The 26528-nt window shown below is 37.4% G+C and overlaps 2 protein-coding genes across 2 annotated transcripts in view; one reads left to right on the plus strand and one right to left on the minus strand.

The window, feature by feature from the left end:
* LOC127624715 (protein phosphatase 3 catalytic subunit alpha-like) overlaps positions 1 to 13861 on the minus strand; it is a 70460-nt gene extending 56599 nt beyond the window's left edge. The window contains exon 1 of the mRNA XM_052099568.1: positions 13618 to 13861. Within this exon, the coding sequence (XP_051955528.1) occupies positions 13618 to 13672 (55 nt within the window). The 5' untranslated portion in view covers positions 13673 to 13861. The remainder of the gene's footprint in view (positions 1 to 13617) is intronic.
* Positions 1 to 26528, plus strand: part of LOC127624720 (tetratricopeptide repeat protein 1-like) — a 472844-nt gene that overhangs the window by 235599 nt on the left and 210717 nt on the right. The gene's annotated exons all lie outside the window — the stretch shown is intronic.

The following is a 26528-nucleotide window of genomic DNA, read 5'->3' on the forward strand; positions in this document are numbered from 1 at the left end:
TCCCAGAGCTTGACTCATGCACAGAGCACTAAATGGTGCTAGAAAGTGTAATCGTGTTTTAAATCATGATCGCAAAGGAGACTGTTGATGACATGATTTATAGGGAAAAAGGAATCACCCTAAACAGATTGGACCTCTTCAAATGACATGGATTAAAAAACTGAAGTTTTATGGATTACTTTTATGCTGCCTTTATGTGCTTTTTGGGGTTTCAAAGTTTTGGTCACTTTTCACTTAGATATTGTTCCCTAAATCTTTGTGTTCAGAAGAAGCAAGAAAGTCATACACATCGGGGATGGCATGAGGCTGAGTAAATGAGAGAATTTTGGGGTGAACTATTGCTTGAAAAGCTAATTATAGGTCTTCATTTAGTCTCATTGCTATCAACAAATACATCGAAAATATTAAAAATGATATTATGATATACACTTATGATATTGCTTCCTACAGATAAAGAAGCACATTTGGGTGACTTGCGATAAAGCAACAGTAACAGCTTTTTAGTAAATCGTTTGGCACCTTCCTAAAGTCAGTGTGAGAGTCCACCAAAAGACGTCACAGCACAGTGAGAAAGACAGAGAGTGAGAGACAGACAGAGATTGCAGACTCATGATCTGAATAAAATTCTTCTCCCCCAAGAACATAACGTCCCTATTTATCTTAAGTCTTCGCCTTCTCCCAATTCTCTAGGGCTACGGCGATAGAAAGATGAGGAGATAGACAGATACTTTGTGTACATGAACAAAATTGAGATGCTCCAGAGCACATTGTGTGGCCTAGTGAGAAGACACTTAATAGGAATAGACAGCAGAGAAAGCTGAGAATGTGTGAAATGCCTGACGAACAACAGTCTCAGTAAGGAGGAATGGAGAGCAAATGAAGAGAGAGAGAGAGAGAGAGAGAGAGAGAGAGAGAGAGAGAGAAGCTGTTCAAGGGTGAGGTAGAAAACAGCAGCTTGGCTCTTCACTTCACAAGATGTTGGAGTGTTTTATGTTGCCGAGCAACAGCCAGTGAATACTGAATTATGGCCAGTTCAGACTCGGTAAACACTGTGATTTGGGAATAAATCTCAAATGTACAGGTCTGCAGCAGCTCTCTCTTTCTCTGTAGACACCACAACCACACACAAAAAACAGCATATACTCTAAATCTAATAAACAGAAAACTGGTATGCGCTTCAGCAAAAAAATGGCTGAGACAAGCAGTGTGCTCTCATTAGAAGAACCTAAGGGATGTGTAATTTACACATACAGTACTTACATTTAAATAAAAAAGACAAAGTACATGCAGGTATACGTTGCCCAGAGAAAAGAATTAGAGACTCATATACAGGAATATGTACAGTAATTAAACAAGGAGACAAAATTGCAGACAGAAGAGTCAGATACCAATTAAGCTAACTCCAATTATGCTGAAATGCACAATATCTTCCGTATCATCCTAAAATAAGCAATCTCAGTTCACTTTTTGCTCTATCCTCTTCTAAATGATCTGAAGATTTAGCCTAAGGTCTGTTGCTAAACCTAGTGAGTTATGCGTTTTGTTTATTGCCTAAATGGGTAGATGCCTTCTAAAGCAGCATCCAACCCATCATGGAAACTCAAAAGTAACTAATTTGTAGTGCTCTACATAGGCAGCAACTCTGCACGTTACACAGATAGTGTTCTTCATGTTAAATGTATGAGAGACTCAACACACAATTGATTCTAATCAGTAGCATAAAGTTAGCATGTTGCTAAGCTAATGACACAATACTCTGTAGAAAGCATCTAAATGAATAGCACTCATAAATATTTGATTAAATAGACAATTTTGAATAAGATTTAAGTATTTTTATCAATGCGTTTTAGTACTGAATTTTTTTCGGGTTCAATACAAGTTAAGCTCAGTCGACAGCATTTGTGTCATAATGTTGATTACCACGCAAATAAATTTTGCTCATTCCTCCTTTTCTTTAAAAAAGCAAAAATCGAGATTACTGTGAGGCACTTACAATGCAAGTTAACGGGGACATTGAAAGTGAATGTGGGCAATTTTTGGAGGGGTTTAAACACCAAAATGTAAATATTATAATTTTTTAAAAGCACTTGCTTTAATTCTTCTGTTAAAACTTGTGTATTATTTGAACTGTAAAGTTGTTTAAATTGTAATTGTAAAGTCGTTTTAGGGTTTGTTTACATTACATCATCATGGTAATGAAGTTGTAAAATTGGCTATAACTTTACACAGAAAAGGTTAGTTAGTAATTTTATCACACTAAAATCATGTTTACATGCATATCCTTTGTCTTTTGGCTCTACTTTTGAAGTATTTTAATGTTCAAAAATTCACTTTCATTGTAAGTGCCCCATAACCTCGCTCATTGTAATCTTGATTTTTGCTTTTGCTTTTTAAAGAAAAGGTGGAACGAGTTAGTATTAATATTTGTGGTAATCAACATTAGGCCAAAAATGCTGTCGATTGAGCTAAACTTAAACTTACATTTTTGTATTTAGAGTTGACAGATCTTTCGACTGCATCTGATACCTTGGATTTATTTTTTCACAGTGCATAATGGTATTGCCTTTGTCTTGATGGATATATGTGAGGCTGTATATCTTATATATAATTGTGCTACCTACCTTTTGGAACAGCTTTATGTCTTAAAATGCTGTCTATGCAGGTAGTTCACCAAGTGTTTTGAACAGAGCTATAGGGTGATTCCATTATGCAGGGCCGGCCCTGGCCAATTTGCTGCCCTAGGCAAGATTTCACCTGGTGCCCCTGGAATCACAGACAATTCCACCACTGATCATTGTGTTCATACACTCACAAAGAAACAAACTGCGCAGCTTTGTCTTGTTTTTCTTTATTTTGAAAATATTTTGGAAACACACACACACACACACACACACACACACACACACACACACACACACACAACTAAATTATAAATATAATATAAATAAATTTATATTATAAGATTATTATGGGAAAAAAATACAGAAACAAAAGATACACAAAAAAATAAATAACTATACACAAACTGGAATGCAAAATGTAGCAAATGTTCTACAGCCTTACTCTCCTTGCCTTTCTAGCAGCAAAGTCATCTATGATATCATCATAAGACAGCTGTTGGGAGACCACATGATTTATGCTAATGACTGAAAGTCCACTGAGACGTTCTTGAGCCATTGTAGATCTCAGGTAGTTTTTAATCAGTTTGAGCTTAGAGAAGCTCCTTTCAGCAGCAGCGACGGTAACAGGTAGAGTGGCAGAGATTCTCAGAGCGACCCACATATTGGGGTAAATTTCCGTCAGCTTCTTCTTGTGCAGGAAAGTCAGGAGCTCAATGTTTGTCATGTTTTTTGATGGCAGATGTGGAAAGTTTTGCATTTCCAATACAAGTTCCCTGCCATCAATATCTGGCTGTCCATCATGACTTAAAGCTGTGCTCAGGGTCTGACAGTGCTCTACCAACTCTTCTTTGGACATGTTGGGGAAGTTGAGGAGCACTACAAATTTAACGTAATATTGACAAACTATATATCATTTGAAACCTCATGTTTGTTTTCATGCCAAGAGTTCAAAAGATAACACCAATTCAATTTTATGAGGAAAAAAAGGTCTGAAAATGTTTTAAATATAAAGAAAGATATTATGGATTCTCGATTTGTGATGTGGTTGCGAGCTATAACGCACATATGTGCTCTTTTTATGCATTTATTAAATCAATTATGAATTCAAATCAAATACTAAATACTACAATTAAACACACAAACAGCAAGAATAATTACATCTGGTATTCATGCACAAAACTGTATTGAGCACTTCTCTAGCATACATACAGTAGTTACATTTTCAAAAAATTAATTTTGAAAGTGTTTGTTTTCCAGTAACAGTTAGATGGTAGCAATGTCCTACTAACTACACATTACTAATTTAGCCAATTCAAATAAAAATACCATAAAATAGTGCACAAGTTCAACTAACTGTCATGATAAGCTATTTCAAATTAGCAAACGTTACTAGCATCGATCGTCGAACTAACTGCTAACTTATGCATAATGCAACATAGATAAACAGATACATCACATTCATTACCTCTATCTTTATCCCGTTTTTCTTCCTCTTCTTTATTTTTCTTCCCTGGGCACCAGAGGGCTTCGGTCTTTTTGACATAATGATAATTTATCTGTGAATTCGGCCATGCGTCACAATATCAAACAGGTAATGGATGTCTTTAAGTGCAGCAGTGGGGGGAGATTGATACGTCACTCGGACCGGGGTGGATCGGGAAAGCAATGTAGTTATGTTTTTGTGGGATGATCGCTTATATATATATATATATATGGAATCAAGTGGATCGATTGGATCACTTCTGAAGATATGGATCAAACCACTGGAGTCATATGGATTGCTTTTATACTGGCCTTACATGCTTTTTGGAGCTTCAGAGTTCTGGTCACCATTCACTTGCATTGTAAGGACCTACAGAGCTGAAACATTCTTCTAAAAATCTTTGTTTGTGTTCTGCAGAAAAGTAAAATCATCCACATCTGGGATGGCTTGAGGGTGAGAAAATGAGGAAAACATTTTCATTTTTGTGTGAACTATCCCCTAACACAAGAGCTTCCTCGAGCCATAAGCCAAAATAACACACAAACTCGCTAATACTACCAGAGCTGATGCATCAAATACATGCCAATTTGTCACTGCAAGTAACATATGCACAACTATTTACCTGACTCGCTAACCCACCATCATTTAAATGCATTCACATGCAAAAAGCAATGTGTACCTTAAAAACGTTATTCTTGCAATAGGGAAGTACGAGCAAACAATACCAATAAGGACTTTGTCATTCTAAGATTTTTTTTTTTATCAGTTAATTTGAAAAAGTACAGCTGAACTTTCAAGAAATCATATTTTCCCATCTCAGGCGAAAAGCACCAGGGCCGTAACTGACATAAACATGACAATTATTCATGTTGATTTGCAAAGATGAATCTATATGTTGATGATGATTTTCATAACATCATTATGCCTCTGTAATCTTGCCAAAATCATCCAAAACCCCACATTTGCTTGTATTGAGCTGTGAGCTGTCATCACTAATTTCTGTTAATGTTACAATAGTTGACGGCCCTACAGCCAGTTACAACAAACCCCTTAAAGGTGCACTGTAATTTCTTTCTTAATTTAAAAAGTTTTACTTCTAAAAAATGAAAAGTAACAAATGTTTGAAATCATTATCACTCATGTGAGATGAAGAGTTCAGTCATATTAGTAACCTTATAAAAGCTCTTTTATTCTGAATGGGGCAGGGGAGCCTCGTGGGGGCAGCCATGTTAGCATCACATGACCAGCTGAATACTATTCGTTTAATCTCAGTAACTGCCCTGTTATTGGACACTTTCATTCATGGATTAAATGAATCCTGGTTTACTGTGCATAGTTCAGTGGCTCTCAAGGGGAGGATGTGTTTTGAGATTTGAGGATTTGACCCATCCTCAAATCTCATTTTGAGGATGGGAAAAGTTGAGAAAAGTTTAACTTCATGCAAAAGACTGTGTCATTGGAGCTCATGTCACTCAGTCTCCTTTGAGATAATGGAGTCGAATGTAGACAAGATGAAGCAGCGTTGTGATAGTTTTGTGAGCGATTATACCATTCTATATGATCATTTGTAACCACGCACATGGATATAATAAATAATGAAGCGTGGGAAAGAAACTGGTGACAGTCTGAGTGAGTTTGATTCATACATTGATAGTTTGTTCAACTTTTATTAATGATACAATGCAATGAGCACTGCTTCAGTTCATATAAAAAACTCTTCCCTGCAGAATATGCATTTTAGGGACAAGAAAACAAATTCATTTTCAAATTAGAGATGAATCTTAGTTTTACCAAAATTACATCTCATCTGTGATAATATTTTCAAAAAACATGGCCAGACGTGCAGTCTACTTATAACGAAACCCACTGGAGACCTTACAGTACAGAGACTACAGCGACATCAAGCGATAAAGACGCTGCTTAAGAAGGTATCTTAGAAGGTACCAAAAGAAGGTATTTTAAAAGGTACAGTAGTAGCATAATAATACTAAGACAATGAAATGCTGCCTATGTTGGCAGCTAGGTTTTGTAAAAAAGCCTATGATTATTCATTGATACTGACAATGACACTGGTCAAAACTTTTTTTGTCCAAATATACATTGTATCGCAGACTAAAAACATGTCAGTCATCAGCAAACAACAAGCCACTAACAATGCACAGCAGCGCTTTAATGAATGTACAATTTTAGATATTTCAGAAGTGACATGGAACTGAAGAACCTGTTTAAAGAACAGAGTGAAATGAGCATGTTGACAGGACATTATTAATAACTGAAGAAAGAAATTGGATTACAAAACGGCCTCCACAGTGTCTACAACATCAACTTGAGCAGGATCAACTAGGATTTGCTTTGAACATTTTGACTAGCACTTCTGATGCCGTCTTTTGTCCAGTCTCTGTCATTTTTGGAACAAAAAAATACACATGAGCACTTCTGTTGAGAAGTGGTCCCCAAAACATGCACAGACTCGTAGTGTTCTCAGCAGTCACATATTCACAGGCCATCCACGAAAAGCTAATAGAAGATTGCTTGGAGGTGTGCTTTAGGACAATAGAGAAATAAAAGGGTGTGGAACTAAAAGTGTTTGCCAAATTTTATTGAAATTACAGTAAATAGATGTAAATATGACTTAATGATGCTTGTAGGAATGTCTCTAGCTACTTGCATCATAAATTCATGTACATGTAATTTGTTATTACTTTACTTCAGACTCCATTTGAAGGCCACATGATTTCATGCAGGACTTCTATGCAACACAACAAGCAGATGATGAGACAGCTCCAGAATTCATCCATGTGCAATGTACAAGAGTTGTTCTCATGCGTGTTTCTCTCTTTCCTTTCTATCTTCTTATTTCTCTACCCCTCACTATCATGCCTTCCCATCTTTCCCTGCCTGTCAGCTTTGGCTCTCATCTGTCACTTTCCCTCCACGTCATTCTTCATATTCTCTTTTGCTGTCCTTGAGATCCTTTGTCCACCTTTCTCCATGGAAACATTTTTATTTCCTACATGGCTCTAGCCTTTGCACACTAAACTCCCCATTTCACACCCACCCCTCACCTTTTCCATCATTCTGTCTCTAAGACTTCATCCTTCATCTGTCTTCATCCTCCCTTTCATTGTTTCTTCTCCACTCACTCATCTCCCTCCTCTTTTCCATCTCATCAGTAGACCTCAGGGAAGTGTTGTTATGTAAGAGAGTCATGTGAACTGAAACACTGCTGCAAACCAAAGCTTAAATAATTCACACACACTAATATATAAAGCTTGCATTCACATATTAGGCAATCCTGAGAATCCAGCTTACTCTCTCTTAATCATGTTATTAATTACTCCACCTTAGCCTTTACTCCAGTGTACTTGTTTCATACAACTGGGCTTGAATGGACTTCATCCTCTAGCTACCAGATTATGTTCACATTTGAGTAAATTGATCATTCAAACAATAGCCCAAGGGATCTCACTAATTCAAAGGGAAAATACAAGATTAGTAAGACATTTAACTGTGTTGATGTTGAAAATGGGAAATTAGATATTTGGATTAACCAATGAAACTGAAACATAAATGACAGAGCACCTGATTGGGGCCAGAGAGCATTTCCACTCTGATGGGGGTATATTCTGTATCATTCACTTCCATTTAATTAAAACAATTAGTTCTGTTGAAGGTAAACAAATGAGCTCAGCCTGGTCTAGCATTTGTTACAAAGCACAACAGTCTGGAGTTAATTGTCTCCAACATGTTCACATGGGAGGTTGACAACTTGCTAGCAAATGCTCCGGTACCCTGATATCGACCCCGTTTTGCCGAGTTACTGACAAGCGTCATCTCAAATACCAAACTCAGTAAATAATTTCTTTAAGGACCTAGCTTTGTGCACAGGGGCATTATGCTGGAACAGAAAATGGTCCCTTGCAAAACGGTTGCCACAAATTGCAATCACAAAATTGTCTAGAATGTCATTGCATTCGGAAGCATTAAGATTTGTCTTTCTTAAACCACTGGAATAGCCAAATCCATTAACCAGAAGTGGGGTGTCCACATACATTGGCCATGCAGTGAAAGCAGCCTAATAAACAACAGCACAGCTTGTTACAACAGCAATGTTACAAAATGTATCTTCATATGATGTCGTAATCGGAACATAACACAGCTTGGTGACTAACCTTTATGAGTGTCCCGATTATATCCTGACAATACCTCTAGAGCCCCATGTGGCTTTCCAAGCCCCAACAGAACTAACACAGTTAATGTCCTAGAATTGGACTCATTAAAGTAGGCCGTGCTAAGCCTGGCAAACAGGCAGCCCAGAACAGCGAGTGGGCTAGTATCATCTACTGACAGCTAGACTCCCACCAGCATTCACAGGGCTCTGCTGAAGCAACACTTTGCCCTCCTACTCTCTGCTTTACAGATGTAGAGCTAGTCTCTGATTGACAGGTTTCAGTCTTTGAAGAACACTGTCTTTCTTCACACCCAAATAAATAAATAGTGTCTCTGTAAGCATTCACTTCACTTATCACACTCTGAATCTTCACAATCAGAACAGTAGGCTGAAGGTTTGTTGTTGTGTCAACAAACAATTGCCCCTAATTGAGTCCTTGGATTTTATTTCGATTCATTTGTTAGTACATTTATTTTGCTTCCTCCTTCCACATTAAGAATGAACCTTGTTACATGACCCAGGAAGGAGGAAGGATGCGTTGTCATGGAGTCCTCGCCTCTGCCGTCCGACCTAGAGGTGGAGGAACCCACTGCCGTCCGGCAGGAGGCAGTGCATCTGGCCGAGGACCATGACTGCATGATCGGGGGTCGGCGAACCGAAGTGTTTTCTTTTTCCTCTCTCTCTCTCTCTCTCTCTCTCTCTCTCCTCTCATCCTACTCAGGTTCCCATGAGGCGGGGAAGACCAGCCGGTGGCGGAAACGGATGATGGGTCAACTCCTCCCCTCCATGAAGGAGTGGGGGGAGTAGGTCAGACCTGGTTGGTTCTCCGGTCTGAATCGGGCATTGAGGGTATGTGACCAGACATGAGGGTTCACGTCTGGCGCTGAGTTGCCCCAGTCAGCGGGAGAAAGACATAAGGAGGAGCCGGGGGCGCCAGAGAGAGAGAGAGAGAGAGAGAGATGCACGAAGCCTGTCTGTCTGTCTGTGTGTGTGTGTCTTTATGTTCATATGTTGCTGGCTGAAAAGCACCCCTTTTTGTTATACACTGAAAAGTGTTTGTTTAATGTCTTACGTGGAACTTTGTTACAGTTCGATATCGATATTTATCACAATACCCATTTTATACCATTAATGGGGGAGGAACTGCATTTCATTCATGTTTGTTATCCTCAGGAATTAGTTTAAACATAACTTGTTTGTTTACAAGTAAATTCCAGAGGGTATAAGCTACCTTTAAAATATACTCTGTTTTGGATTTAATCCTACATAAATTGTGACCTCTTTTTGATGAAATTTCACCATCTTCATGACAAAGGCATAACCAGTAGATTGGATAAAAATGGATGGGCAAGTTTATGCCCAAATGTTGTTTAACCAAATTTTGGTTAACAACAGAGAAGTGGCACATTCAACAGTTCTTTCACACTCTCAGAAATGTGAATTTATACATTTGTACACTTTTTATAAATATATATTTGAAGTCATAGAATAATATCTCATATTCTGGGTGGGCCTGGGTCTAATTTGGGTGGACCCAGGCCACCCTTGCTACGCCCCTGCTTCATGAGGTCATTTGATTCCACTGAAAGACTTCTTTGTGATGGTCCACACTCCAGCTCAGTAGGTGGCAGTAATGCACCATAAGCTGGATTGCCAACCGCATATAAACATAATAATAATAATAATAATAATAAGAAGAAGAAGAAATATTTTCTTGCCTGTCATGGATCATGGAAAAACATTTGCATAAATAGTACAAAAATAAACAGAAATGGTGTTGATGTCGGAGTTGCTGTTGTGTTCAGTCGAAAGCTGTAAGTTGCATTGTTAGTGCTGTTTTGTTCAGTACACAACTAGCTAGTGGCTACTGAGCCTCATTGCTGTTTCCACGACAGCAGGGCGAGGAAGCTAGGTAGCTAGGTTGCCGCTAGCTGTACTTGATCCGATCATCTAGATGTAGATCGGCTAAATATAGAAAGTTGCTCAAAAGTTTATATTCAATATAGATTTTTTTTCTTACAATAAATATCATTTTAATGCCCTGCCCTACTTGCCAACAAGAGATATTTGATCTATAATGTATAGTACTGTATATCAAATGTCATGAAAATGGTGAAAATATTAAGCTAAAATGTTTAGCTACATCATACAGCCACACTCTCAGTGTACACCTAAATATAAAAAAATGAATGCTCTGTATGTATAACCTTTTTTCCCCAGCCAAATCTGTAAATGTTTTCCAGAATGTACAGTAAATTTGCCCCATAGTTTGTTTTTATCAAATGTTAGAATGCCAAGTTTCATACTGCACAAGGAGGAACATTTAGACAGATTCATAAACTGGAAACGAGCCTGTAAGTGTTAGCACTGAGAGTGAAATATAATAATTTAGCATACAACGAATGATCCACAGTGCAGCTCCCATGAGAACAGGCGAGCATACCAAAAGTATAACACTAAATGGAAAGCACGTTAAAGTCCATTTTGTCAGTGCAGGAATGAAAGGCCTAACTCTACAAACACTTAGTAAATGAAACTCTATAAATGACTCACCATGCACTATTTTATGAAATCCTACTTTGCTGCAATGGGTTCTATACAGAGACAAATTCTTTGTTTGTTCCCTGTGTTTGGTGCTGCACGCTGCTAAATATGAATGCTCACCTAACCTCATCAATGGGATTTTAGATGTTGTTATTTATTAAAGCATTTTGTTGATGATAAGAGCCCTCTTAGATACATGGGGGGAGAGGAGACAGACTGCTAAGTACAGGGGTGAGCTGCGAGTGAGGTGTTTCACAGAATGACATGTTGGTGATCTACAGCAAGCTACTGGGAGTTTGACTGGGGGAATATGAGGTAGCCGGTGCATGGATGGGGGTCACCACGATCACTCATTATGTGTGGCAGTGACTAATATGACCTTCACTTTTAGAGAGGACAGATGACTTACATCAAACTCTGAGTTATGGCCATTGTGAAAAGAATTAGCTCCATTCAAATGCTGATACACTGAGCCAAACCAAAGGTTCTGCCGAAAATGATAAGCATATAAAGGAATCCAGGTCAACATGGCATGAATAACATGTGAGGTTATCTTCAACCTGATATGTGTGATTATGTAGTAAGGCCTTAAAGGGATAGTTCTGGCATAAATTAAAAGTCTGTCATCATTTACGAACCTCATGTTGTTCCAAACCAACATGACTTTCTTCATTGGAACACAAAAATGTATTTTAGGAGAATGATAGCCTCAGTCCTCGTTGACTTTTATTTATCTTTTTTTCCATTCAATGAAAAAGAACAGTGACCAAACATTCTGCCTAACATCTCCATTTGTGTTTCATATAATAGAGAAAGTCATATGAGTTTGGAACATCATGAGGGTTAGTAAATTATAACAGAATTTTCAATTTGGGTGAACTATATTAAGACAAGTAGTGTTTTATAGGAGTAGTTCACTCAGAAATACAATTCTCTCATGATTTTACTTACCCTGATGACATCCCAGATGTGTATGACTGTCTTTCTTCAGCAGAACACAAATTACGATTTTTAGAAAAATGTTGAAGCTCTGTAGGGTCCTTATAATAATATAAGTATAATATAAGTAAATGAGTGCCAAAAGGCTGTTGGCTATGACAGTCCAAATGCATATTTAGGCAGCATAAAAGTAATCCACATGACTCCAGATGATTAATAAATGTCTTCTGAAGCAAACTGATAGGTTGGTGTTAGAAACAAATAGATAATTAAAGCTTTATTAACTTTAAAAAATCACTTCCTGCTAGCAGTCGACGCATCAGTGACGTAAGCGGCATGTTCACTCGAGAAGTCAGAAGCACGCGCTTTGTACACAACAGAGGAACGAACATCAGACAAGAGTTTGTTCATTTCAAACAGCAATACAGCACTGGGCGGAAGCAACAATTTAAAGATAAAACTTTTTAATTATTTTGTTTCTTACGCCAACATATTGTTTGCTTAAGAAGACACAAATTGATCGACTGGAGTCATGTGGATTACTTTTCTGCTGCTTAATATGCATTTGGACCATTAAATAGCCAGTTGGCACACATTTACTACATTATAAGAACCTACAGAGTTTCAAAATGTTTCTAAAAATCTTAATTTGTGTTCTGCTGAAGAAAGACAGACAAACACATCTGGGATGGCATCAGGGTAAATTAATATGAGAGAATTTTCATTTTTGAGTGAACTATTCCTTTAAGTGCTAATACTACATATTGAAACTACAGAGTAAAATTCATGCAATAGTAATGCAAATGTCATGACAGTGCAGTGCAAATAAGAGATAAGATGAAAGTACAGCCCACAAGATTTTTGCCATTCAGAATGGTCATCAAATCTACAAGTATATCTATTACAATCACAAAATAATTACGCTTGCACCACTGGATGAGACATATCAGAGAGAGAGAGAGACATATCAGCCCAGAGAGGAGTTGTAGAGAGAATTAATTAAAGGTGAAAACCAAAATCTGACCATTATAGCTTTTATCAGAGGGCCAGAGCTCACAGATAAAGGCTATCAACCCATATAAAACAATACCAAACAATACAGTTACAAGCTCATTTTAAAATATATTTGGCCTGCTTATAAACACAACGCTGTTCGTATAGATATTATTATTTTCAGAACAAAAATTTATGAATTCAAAGACGTAGTCCTGTGCAATGTCTAATTTACATAAAAAGACCATCAATATTGTTTTGCATTCCAGATGAAAACATTCAAGCTCTGAGAACTCGGCGTTTATGTTCTTATGAATACGTGTGAATATTAATGTAGGCTCTGTGACCACTAAATGTGAGCAAATCCATCGGATGCAACGGTGGCGTAACAGTTTCCAGCTCAAATGATTGAGGCTTCTTTCAGACTGGAGGTTTCCCTCGGGAAAGCAACCCGATCACTGAGAGGTAAATATTACAGGATAACCTTATTGCTTCGATCTGGATTGTCTCTGAAGAATACAGGAAGGGCTGCGTGATGCCACCTAAATCCTGCTGCATCACCGCCTCCAGTGGATCTACCTTTAACGCATACGCACCTCCGTCTGCCTGCGCCTGAACTCAGTTAAGACCAAAATCACCCGACCAAGCACGATTGAAGCTCCATTATGAACAGAACCTAAAAACCAGTTAGTTCTCTGTGATTATGAGCACTTAAAATGTGATCAATACGAAGTTGTCACTAATTAGCTATACTGTATGTGCAGACAACATTAACGATTAGTAAATAAATAACGCCACGATATCTGTCGATCACCAAATAAAGCCTTTCAGCAAGGAGACAAACAAAACAAACAATCTACACCTACATTTCACTATCCGATCGGTGGAGTTCAAGACCATGTCGGCGTTAGACATCTTCATGGGCAGCGGAGGTCTCCAGGCGAATGTGTTTCTCCCTCCTCGCAGAAGAAGCGCTTTATTCTCGGTGTGTTTTCGCTGTGGCGAGATGCGGTTGGTGCAGTGGCATCACTCGGATGTGTCTCACCGCCAGCGCTGGGATGATGCTAATGCTGCTGCCTAGAGAGGGTAGAGGATGCTGCTGCTGAGACTCTTGACTGTCGTGAGGGGGAGGATGGAGCTGATGGGGTGGGGGTGGTAGAAACAGGAGAGAGAGAGAGAGAGAGAGAGAGAGAGAGAGAGAGAGAGAGAGAGAGAGAGAGAGAGAGAGAGAGAGAGAGAGCTCTACTCGGGAGATCCTTTAAGCGCGTTGCACCACCGCGACATGGCGAAGCGGGGAACTCCCACGCACCCGCGTGAAGGGGCTGCATGATGCTGCCATCAGGTGGAGGTGAAGGGCTTTCCCGAGAATGCGCCCGCTGCGCAATCGCCATGTTTAATAATCAATAGTTGATATAATTGAATAATCAGGACATAATGGTCTTGGTCATAAACTTTATATTCACTAAACTTTGGGTTTAGGGCATTGTAATTGGGTAGTGAGAATATAACATATTATTTTCTTTTAAATAGGCTAGATAGCCTAACTGCTTTTAAATGAGAGTTAAATGGACACCCATGCAAAAATGCCCATGTCAACATATAAACAGTATATACTTAACTTAATATATGTAATCGATCCAATTCAACCCGCTCCGCCCGGGATTCGAACCGAAATCTTCGCCATGAAAGGCGAAGCTCATAACAAAGAGACTAAAGGCTACAATATCTCGTGAGAGTCGCTAGTGCGTTTGTTGACACAAGGGTAATGAGGTTTATGCACACTGCAAAGCATGTACCAGCTGGCTCCGGTTACATACATAAATGCTCATATACATGGTTAATGTGCAAAAGTAGATGCAATATATTTTTCTCAAAAACATTTGTCTTACGATGGGTATTTTATATATTCTGCTTTTAGTGTATTAGGAAACATACATTTTAGATTTCACATCATTGAGTCAGTCTGGGATTACATGAAGAGACAGACTAAATATATAGAGGAACTGTGGCAAGCTCTCCAAGTAGTTTGGAACAACTGATCTGCCGACAATCTAGAAAAACTGTGTCCAGGTGTACCTTGGAGAATTGGTGCTGTTTGGAAGGCAAAGGTTGTCACACCAATTTTTGTATTTATTTTTTAATTTGTATGATTTAACAAACACCAGTTGAACCATTTACCGCTATCTCAATATTATAATTACATGCAAACTTGTGAATGGTTAAACTCTATTGACTGTGTTTGTGGTATAATGTTTATTGCCGTAGAATATTATTTAAATAAAAAAAATTGTGTTCAGTAAGGCAAGTAATTAAAGTAAACAGGTCCAAAACAAAAAATATTAACTGCACACTGTTTAAAATGTTCTATTGACTGCGGTCCATTCTGATGGACCAGCCAGGAATTTCTGTCACGTCAAAAAAATTAAAATAAAAAAAGGATACTTTACCCTTAACAACAAACATAGTGAGTGCTATTGTTTTCGTGTGTTCAAAAATGTGTTTTGGGATTCATGAGCCTTTAAGGCTTACACTCTAAAATATGGAAGTATGAAGGAACAGCACATAAAATATTGATTCAAGGAACATGAATATTGACAGGATATAAGTTTAAGTCTTTTGAATTAATAATGCTTAATGTGACACTGTCAGATATAGATATAAATAATGAAAATCTGTCGTCTTTTACCCATGCTACAGTATATAGATCTCCCGGGCCTTATTCTGATTTCCTCTGTGAATTTGCTAATTTTTTTTATCAGATCTTGTAGTTACTGTAGATAGAGCTTTAATTGTTGGTAACTTCAACATTCACATAGCTAATGAATATGACACATTGTGATTAGCATTTATCGATATTCTCAACTCTCTTGGAGTCAGACAAAATGTAACAGGACCAACTCATCACCATAATCATATGCTCAATTTAATTCTGTCATATGGAGTTGATGTTGATAATATAGAATTTCCTCATCTCTTGTATGCTGCGATCAGCTAAAGTTACTCAATCTACACCATGCTATTGTTCGAGTAAAACTTTTCTTTCGACCACTAAGGATAGCTTCACTTAAAATCTTCCAGATCTATCTCGTACACTCAGTAAGCCCCAAAGCCTAGAAGAACATAAATACAGTCGCTAGCACTCTTGACAGTGTCGCCCCCCTTTGATTAAAGGGTTAGGCGCAAGTGGAAGAATACAAAATTAGAGGTATTTCACGGGGCATGCAAGGATAGTGTCTGTAGCTACAGACAAGCACTAAAAGCTGCCAGGTCAGCATATTTTAGCAAACTCATAGAAAATAACCTCAACAATCCTTGGTGTTTGTTCAGTACTATGGCTAAATTGGTTTGGAATAAAGCCTCAACAGAACCAGATATTCCATCGCAGCACAATAGTAATGACTGATAAAATTGAAATAATTAGAAATAAAATGGGAATTATGCAATAATCTGTCACAGTACCTCAGAAAACACTGTCTCATAATTTTCCTCATGTGCAACTTCAATCCTTCACTGTCATTGGTCATGAAGAGCTAACAAAACTTATCAAAACATCAAAAGCCACAACATGTTTGTTAGATCCAATACCAACCAAGCACTTAAAAGAGGTATTCCCTTTAATCTCTGAACCTCTTCTTAATATTATTAACTCCTCGCTATCCTTAGGACATGTCCCAAGAAACTTTAAAATGGCAGTTATCAAGCCGCTTATTAAGAAGCCACAACTTGATCCTGAAGAATAGACTAATTATAGACCGATTTCAAATCTTCCGATTTCAAATCTCTCCTCTCAAATATGTTCATTTCTACAGATAAATTGTATATGAACAATTTCAGTCAGGATTTAGGCCTTATCACAGTACATATACTGCACTTATCAGAGTTATAAATGATTTGCTCTTATCATCTGATCGCGGCTACATTTCACTTCTAGTGCTTTTAGATCTTAGTGCTGCATTCGACACAATAGATCACAACATTCTTTTGAATAGGCTATAGAATTATGTTGGCATTTGTGTATTTGCATTAGCATGGTTTAGGTCCTATTTAGCAGACCGCTAGCACTTTGTCTATGTAAATGAGGAATTGTCAAACCAAACAAAAGTAAAGTATGGAGTGCCACAGGTATCAGTTTTAGGGCCTCTGATTTTCTTCTAGTATATGCTTCCCCTGGGAGATATTTTTAGGAATCGTGGAATAAGTTTCCACTGTTATGCCGACGATACACAATTTTATATTTCAAAACCTGTTGAGATTTAGCAGTGTCTCAATGAAATAAGAGATTGGATGGCAAGATCAACAAGTAAACACCTAATTTATCCTTCAACTCACAATTAGGCTGCTTTAGTTCGGTCTGCCAGAAACAGTGATCATGATCAATAACTCTGCAATAAATTGAATGGCATCTATGCTAATATTATTTTATTTGTTTCCTGTCTCAACCTCAGGACTCCTATCCTGAGGTCACCAGAACCGGCTGGATCCAGATCCATTCCTGCTATGTGTTAGACTCCACTGCTTTGTGTTGCTGTGTGATGATGACTAATAGCAGGCGGTGCCAGCCAAACATCACTTCAGTCTATTACGATGGACTTCAGAGGATGAACTGATTCCAACTCCAACCATAAGATATGGGATACTTCATATGCCATTGCCTGAACCTTGAATTTAGGACTTCACTGAAATTACCGGCCGGTTAAATTGCGATGCACCTCACTGATCTCTGCCTGCATCACCTCGATCTAATGATGGACTGCACTCTTGGAATGGAATACATAGACTATCAATTCATTGGCAATAAATCCTTCATCAGGCAACTAACAAGGACAATTGCATCTATGTGAATTTCTGCAGTTAATCCAGGATGGACTTCAAAGACATTACATATATACATGTATTTGCTAAATGGCTTTGCTCATGGCTTAAAGCTCTACTTGACCAGTAGATGACAACCGGTGTTCTCAAGACCTGGCTGCAAACCACCTTTATTTTTCACACTTCACAGCAATATACAGCACAATCTGGCCCATGCTCTCTTCCTTTTTGGTAAACTCTTTTGGAACAAATCCATGCAAATTGGGTCATAGTCTTTTTGAATCAAACACCTGTAATATATTTCGAAAAACTGTCATAGTCATTTCAGAGATGGTCAAAGACGAGGGTGTCGTATAAAATTAATATTCTTACTTAAAATACATTTCTTTTGCATTTCTATGATTTAGCAATACCTTATTCTACCAATAGTGGTCAGGGTAGGCTAAAGTTACGTATGTTCAGAGACTACAAACTCAGTTTAGGAGTCACACGTTCACTAGTGCAGTAATGTATTAGAAATAACTTATTCTTGCTGTTTATGAAAGGACACAAAGTCAAAGGCTTGCAAAATGTGCAGGGGACAGGCCTTCTCATTGTGGATCAGTCTTCTATCAGAACTAAAACACATTCGACTCATACAGAAGGCATTCAAACATTTTCTGTTAGGAGTCGATATGTCTCAGTGACCAACTGTCATGTTTGGGCTTGCATTTTAGTTGTTTCTGCTCGCTACGTATAAGGTCAATGCATACTCAGATCCAGGGTTACCAGGTATTCGTGAAAAATGACCAATCAAATCTAGCTAAAGAAATGACCCCAGTGCCTAAACTCAAAATATGCCACACTTAAGAGAGTACCAGTGTCATTTCTTTAGTTTGTTTTGATTGGTAATTTTTCCCGAATATCTGGCAACCCTGGGTCTGAGAAACTGGAATATTCCTTTAAAGAAAAAACACTGTCTATTATAATTAGTATTATTATATACCTATCTTATATGCATTTTTTATTTTCTTTAATTGTCATGCCCATTGTTTAACATAGGTCAAAATTCATAACCATAGGAAAAAAAAAAAAAAAAAAAATCAAACGATATCATTGCCAGATGTATTGTAATAGTGGCCTCTAGAGAGTTTCTTAGGTATTATAAATACACACTGTATCTTGCTGTTTTTACTTATATGTATATAAAATATGATATGTATTACCAGTAGTTACCATATTTTTGCTGCATACTATTTCACTAGAAATTAACTGCATATTGAATGCATTAGCAGAAGTGGGTGACTTGTGCTAGACCACTTCTATGTGGTGTCAGGGGTCTGTTTAATAGGATATCATTTCAGTAAATTATATAATATACTATACATATAATAAAATATACAAAATGAATCTAATTTGTGCAATATGTCAAATCATTAAACTGTGGTGAAACATGTATCCAAGGCAACAATAGAAAAGTAGCCAAACCTTGCAGGAATACTTGCGAACTTGGCAACAGTACTCCAATACAATCATCAGGTCTTGACTTGTACTTTAATGCCCGCAATGTAGCCATATGAACACTAGATGGTAATCTATTACTGTAGGTTTTACTCCTACATGCACTTGCTCTGAATGACTACAGAAATGCAGGATACTTTGCTTCCCCTTTTAGTTCATCTGTTATTTCTTTCATAGTCATTAGTTTGGGTAACACCATTCGTTGTTGGGCTGTTGTTGAGTATTTAGAAATCCCTTACAGGACTGTGCAAGCCCAATATTTTTAAATTGTTCCCTGACAGATCTGTCTCATCAGCATCTCCTGTGTAAACATCAGTATTAGACCACACCTGTTCCTCTGATGACAGTCCTAGTCATTTAGCCTTGAGGGTTAAGATCCCTCAGCCCCTTCCTCCCCGAATTCCCTGCCACTTGCCAGTGAAGCTCAATGGTCTCTCTCTCTCTTTCTCTCTCTCTCTCTCTCTCTCTCTCTTGTTTGCCCTTCTGCTACTGGGTACAGAGACAGATAGAGAGCACAACCCCTTCACTTATGGTTGCTTTTTGACAGGCAACCATATGCTCTTGAACAGAGAGAGAGAGAGAGAGAGAGAGAAGAGAGAGAGAGAGAGTCCAATTATGCCACATATATATAGATTTTTATATTCCATTATTGTTATTAAGGAATAATTCATCCCAAAATAAAAAATTCTGTCATTATTTGCTCACCTTCCAAAACCTTATGCTCTTTTTTTTTTTTTCATTGGAATTGAAAATTCCTTTTGTGTTCCATGAAAAAGAATAACCACAGTTTGTAACAACATATGGGTGAGTAAATAAAGACAGAATGTTCATTTTGGGTTGAATTATTCCTTTAAGTACATTTTCAAGAATCTGTACTTACATTCCAAAGTTAATATCTTTCCTTTGACTCTACTACATTCCAGAAAAACACGCTTTTCCTCCTGAAAGCAAGAAATAACCTATATAATAAAACTGTGAATGATATAAACATAAATAAATCAAAATTTGTGATACTAAGCCAGCATCCTCAATGCCTAGCGCATCTTCCCCTCCATGTGCTCTGTAGCTCTCATTTCTCATTGCATTTCTGCATATTCAAACTTGCTGTAATGCGATCGGTCAGTTAGACATTTGCATCAAATGTGGCTCTGAAACAGCAGGATAATAAAGTGAACTTTAATTGTTCAATCAACTGTTTTCAATCAAATCAATTCACAATCAACAGTTGTACTTTATTAGCCATTGTTTCAATTATACTGAATTACAATACTTTAGACTCCTCATTTTATTAAATTTGTTCTTCTCTCTTGGTTTTTTATTTATATTACCATGAGGTATATATTTTTATTTAATTTGTGTGGCAGTTGATTTCATGTTGGTGCAGCTATTATTATGAGGACTCTCCATAGACATAATGATTTTTATACTGTACAATCTATAGAGTCTATCCCCTAACCCTGAACCTAACCCTCACACAAAGCTTTCTGCATTTAGGATTTTTCTACATAAAAAAAAAAAAAACATTGTTTAATATGTTTTTAAGCTAAGTAATCTCTGCTGAAAATGCTGGTATATATTGTGTTTTGGGTACTGGATCGTCATTCCATCTGACCATTATTTCACAAAAATAAGAAAAAAAAAAACCACAAAATACCATCAGGGTTGCACACGTGACATTAAAATAATGTAATGCTATAAACATGAACTAAAAAACACAATATGTAACTTAAAATACTCCAATGCACATGAATGATATATATATTATAAACATAAATATTTCAATAAAATGAAATTAAGTATGACTGGACAGGCATAGACTTTAGGGAACATTCAATTATTCTTTTTCACAGTAATTTTAACAGTAATTTACTGTAAAGGTACATGCATTGCCTTGTTTAAAATAATATAATTTTTCACAGTTAACTCTAAGGTAAATAATACTTTTTACTATGATTTCTTTTTTTACTATTTACTGTCAAATTAAAACTTTTTGGTAAAAAAATTATATATAATTTTTAGGTTTCAAGATAGTACCAGTTAACCATTAACAGTTTTTTTACTGTAGCATTTTTACAATCTTTTTCTGTCAATATTACCAGCACATTTTACAGTGCATGCTGGTCTTTTCAACAGGGCTTTTACTTTTCATACTTAAGTACATACCTTTGTACTTTTACTTTAAAAGAAACACTCATACTAGTACTGGAGTCATTTTCAGGGGTCTCTATTCTTAAACTCAAGCACAGGATTAGTGTCATTCCTACTGAACTCAACATTGTGCATTAGGGCAGAGGGGTCCACTAGCAGTCCAGAGCATATGAGCAAAGAAAGACATGAGAATCAGAAAAGATATCAGATGATGCATTAGCAGAATATTACATCCAGCACAATGAGAAGTTTGCTGTACTAAGTGCTGGATGCAGGGAAGTGTGTGTGTGGCCCAGCATAGAGTGGAGAGAGCAGCTCTGCGGTGTTTGTTTGGAAAACTCGCAACATTCCTGAGCATCTGCGAAACTGGACATCTTCCTCCTTTTGCACTCTCACTCTAGCATATATTCTGGGGTACTCCGGCTGGTCATTTATTGTATACAGCTGGAGTGGGCAGCAGTGGGCAGTGTAAAACTAATCTCTCTAAATTCTCTCAATCTCTCTCTCTTTTAGAAAAGTGCCTCTACCTCATCTCACGCAGAGGGAACGCAACAAAGATCTGAATGTGGCCACAGCCCCGGTGCCAGCGACCTACCATGACCTCTCCTGTGTCACGCATTGCTGTTCCCTCCTACCAAGGCATTCTCTCTCTCTCTCTCTCTCTCTCTCTCTCTCTCTCTCTCTCTCTCTCTCTCTCTCTCTCTCTCTCTCTCCCTCTCCCTCTCCCTCTCCCTCTCCCTCTCCCTCTCCCTCTCCAAACAGGCTTCTTGGTATTTTCCATTTTGACGCTATACTTTAAGGACACACATGGGTATCAAACACAAGCATAGACACATATGATACTTTCAAAAATCTAGTGAAGAGTTTTATTAGTAGTGAGGAACAAGTGTTACTATCAAACATGTAGTGAAGAGTTTTATTAGTAGTGAGAGAATTTCTGAAGAGAAGTAAAAGTCAATTTAATATACATGCATTTACTGATGCTGATCTTCAGCTTTATGCCTTAGGATTCTGACAAGAGGGGGTTAAATGCTTTGCATTCATTGCACAATTGTAAATGGATCAATTGCAGTGATGTCAAAATGTTACACAGTTTGTTGTGAGTAACAAAGAGCATCTAATAATTAGGCCTATCCACTTTTAAGACGTAAATTAATATGCTTATTTTAAGTGTTTAGAATTAGATAAAACAAAGCAATTTCCCAGGGGAAAATAAGTCTGTTTTCTCCATCAAGTGAGACAAGAATATCAGATTACAAACTGACAGATGATGCAGAATCAGCTATCAGAATTCTGTGAAATTCATAGCTTTCAGTTCTGAGCACTGATACAAAGGTCATGACTTTCATAATAGATTCAGTAAATTTTTAATTAAACTGATATATCATTAAAAAAATACAATTAAATACAAATTATGTCATTATTTACTCACCCTTTTGCTGTTCCAAACCCTTTTGCCATTCTTTATTTTCATGGAACACAAGGAGTATTTCTTAGAAATGTTTATTCTGCTATTTTTCTACACAATGACTGTTGGGGTTGTCAGGCCATAACAAACTGCCTAACATCTCCTTTTGTAAACAAAATCATACCTGTTACGGATAAGATGAAGGCAGACGTGGAGTGAGGATCTATTTGCAGGTTTTATTGAACAAACGTGAAAACAGACAAAACAGGAACAAAGGAAATACCCGCAATGGGGAAATGAAACAAAAACACAGAAAACATAGAAAGGTTGCACTGGTAGGATAAACATAGAACGAGCACAGAAACAGGCGTCCACAAACATCAACAATCGACAAAGACTGAACAAAGAACCAGGGTTTAAATACAGAAGGAACAAACAAGGGAATGAGGGACACCTGGGGAAACAATCAGGGAAGGAGAACCAATCAGGGGAAAACCAATCATAAAAAGAAACTACAGAGGACTACAAAAACCAAACAGGAAACAGGAACTAAACTAAACTTCAAAATAACAGCACAAAAACAAAAGACAACAGTGAACATGACAGAACTGGTTTGGAATGACAAATAGGCGAATGGTGTAAATCTCTAAACATCAGTATTGTCCAATATCAGTTTCTTATCCTCACTTTCTTTTTAGAAAAATCTGAGGTCAACCTTAGAATGGCATGAAGTTTCAGGGCCAGTCTCATGCGCTGGATCTAGAGCTGTCAGTATTGCATCACTTTTTGATTTTTGAGAGGCTCAAGTTTTAATAATAATAATAATAATAATAATAATAATAATAATAATAATAATAATAATAATATGTTTATTTAAAGCTACACTATGTAACTTTTGACCCTCTAGCTGTTAAAAAATAAAACTGCATGCATCTTGCGGAAGACAATTGTTTTGATTGTGCTTCGGCTCTGCGCGGATGAATGTGTTTCGAGGCACCAGTGTACACATGGATGCAGGACAACTTATCACAGCGAATGGACAAATAAATAACGAAAGAAAGGAAAAGATGGATATCCAAAAACATGTCATATGAGCAGGCAAGTGCCATATCTTATGCTGTCGTATTGACTTAATGGAAATATTGATGTTTTGAATACATTTACAAAAGTTAGGCAACGTTCGCTAACATTAGACATAACGATTGCTAGTCTGATATAGTCAAACTTTGTAAAGTTTTTATAACTTCTGGTCAGACAGACCAGAATAATTAAAAATAACTAATTTATAGATTGTCATTAACCAGTGGTCAACATAATTTCAAGACTCACAAGCCTAGGACTAAAGGATTTATTTATATAAATTATTGCAGTTTTAAAGAACAATACACATGTGTGTATAATTATTGTATTTCACTACACGCACACAGACGTGTGTGTGATTACAGAATTATACAAAAACCATATCAATAAAATATCTTGCCATCTCTGGGTTGCTTTTAAATCCTTTCAGATCTTGATGTTTTCACCATCTCTGAAAAGCCAAGCCCATGTTGATTCAGGTTTTATTACGAACTTTGTTGCTTTCCATTTTTGCTTGTAGGCTCTACTCTGTTCGGGGTTTCTTTGTTTTTACAACCGGTGATTCCCCAGAGGTTTGCCATTCTGAATGATCCATGGTCAATTTTTCTTGTTCGTTGTGACAACAAACTTTCAGCTCCATGTCACCATACACGCACTACAGTAGCCGGTGCTTATTTTCACTGTGTATTTATATGACGTTAACACCCACGGGAGAATGGCGTACAGTATGTATGCAATTTTCCTTGAAATCCGTCATGACAGCTCTAAAATATAAATCATTATTATAGTATTTGGGTAAAGAATGGTTTGGAAGATGGATTTTGTTGCACTCTCTCATTTATAACATTTTTTTTTTTATTTTATTTTTTTTATAAAAAAAAGTATAGCTTTAATATGGCATCATTCTAAAACCCAAGGTCACTTAAGAGCATCCAAAAATGCAAACAAAACAAAAACATAAATATAGGGAGAAATACAGACTCTTTGTTTCTATATCTACTTATGTTAAGAGGTTTAGTTTGGACAGATAGTGGAAAGGTAAAATGTTTGGAATATTATAATGACTTCACAGACTGATCACACTTTGAATTTGGCAATAGTCGGTGAAACGTATGCATGGCTGCAAAAATCACTGACTCCAGTGGCCAAAGCAGGACCTGTTGATGAAGGTATGGGCACAGAGGTGTGCCAAAAGCAAGTTGTATTATTAGTAAATTACGTTATACAGTACAGTTAACATGAATGCATATTTTATTAAGTTTACCCACTTACCCAAACCCCAACCCAATGCCTAACCATCAGTGGAGTAAAAATATAATTTTAGAGCAAAAATATAACCTCCAAATCATGATGACTGTAGTTTATGTGAACGCAATTACTGCCTGACTCCCATTGGACCAGAACCTAAGCCTCTAATGCAAAGCGCTGGAGGGAAGGTGACTGCTGTTGAAATAATGCAAAAATGTCTGTTTGGAGATGCAACTTGTCAATTATTCAGCAGTATGAGTTTGATTTCAGGGTACATAAACTTTCAGAAGCAACATGTTGATTTCCAGTGTGATCATATATTATTAGCTTTCTCAAATTATACCAAATTGTCTAATTCTGATATTTGAATTACAATTGTAAGTTCAGCTGTGCTGATCGTCTTTCCCAAACTGAATGGATTGATGCTTTCAATGGTTGTCTCACAACTGTTGCTCAAACAAGAGACTTAAACTCACATTCCAGAAGTCTTGAACTCTCCCCCCATAGGTCATAAAGTTTACTTATGATTCAACAGAATAAATTGATTACAAATGAGTGATAGAGCATGATGTGACCACTGCCCTTTATTACATGTTACACATGTGACTAACATCATGTTTGTTTTTGTATTTGCGGTATTGGCTAATGGAGAAAGATATAGAGAGCCTGGAGTCTTATATTTAGGAATGTCTCAAGCAGCCAGTTGAGGACAAGAACAGCACATGATATATGTGTCACTCAGTATGCTCTTTTCTGAATTATAGCTGCATTCTGAGACAATGTTCACTTAAGCGCAATTCACATATTTGGCAACACAAAAAGTCACCATAATCAGTATAGACACCAGGGCCGGACTGTTGGCTAATTCTCTGCTCCCTTCCCCCTCTCTTGGATCAGTTTCTGGAGGACTTGAGAGTTAACGGAGCCCAGGCACAGAAAGCGGTCAGGCACTTCGACGTGGAAGTGATTTTCAAAAGCGAAAGGAAGATGAACGGATTGATGTCTGCTTAATGTAAGATATGGTGAGGCCAGGCACTTTGCCAGAGCCATAGAGACACTCAGCGGATTACGAAGCAATGCGTGTCCAATTTATTCACGCCAGCCCTTCAGCGAGGGACTGGATGCATCCATTGTGTGATTATCTCTCTGACGAAACCCGTGCGAGTCAGCCCACGACCACAAAAATATGTCATCGCTGAAACAAATGCTAATAGTCAAACTTGGGCAACCCGTGTATTGCAACATGAACCTGGACTAGAACGTAATGGCCATTGCACATGCTAGATATTTCTGAACTAAGGAAAATCTGTTGATGTTCTCCAACATGCATTGTTCTCTGACAGCTGATAATAGAACAGATTAGAATGGCAAACTTTTTACATAGCAAGAGCTTGTTTCCTATGCTAATTGAGATATTTAACATGATCAATTTGGTTACAAAAATATGATTATGGCATACCACTTATAGTTACTACAGTGTCAATGTAACATCATTTAACTTCATTATTGCAATACATTTATGAAGGTGTTTCCACATAGTTTTATTCCAGACAGCATTATTATGAAGCCAGCTTGGCATTA

Source organism: Xyrauchen texanus, chromosome 31 (genome assembly GCF_025860055.1).
Source record: "Xyrauchen texanus isolate HMW12.3.18 chromosome 31, RBS_HiC_50CHRs, whole genome shotgun sequence".
NCBI classification, from domain to species: domain Eukaryota; kingdom Metazoa; phylum Chordata; class Actinopteri; order Cypriniformes; family Catostomidae; genus Xyrauchen; species Xyrauchen texanus.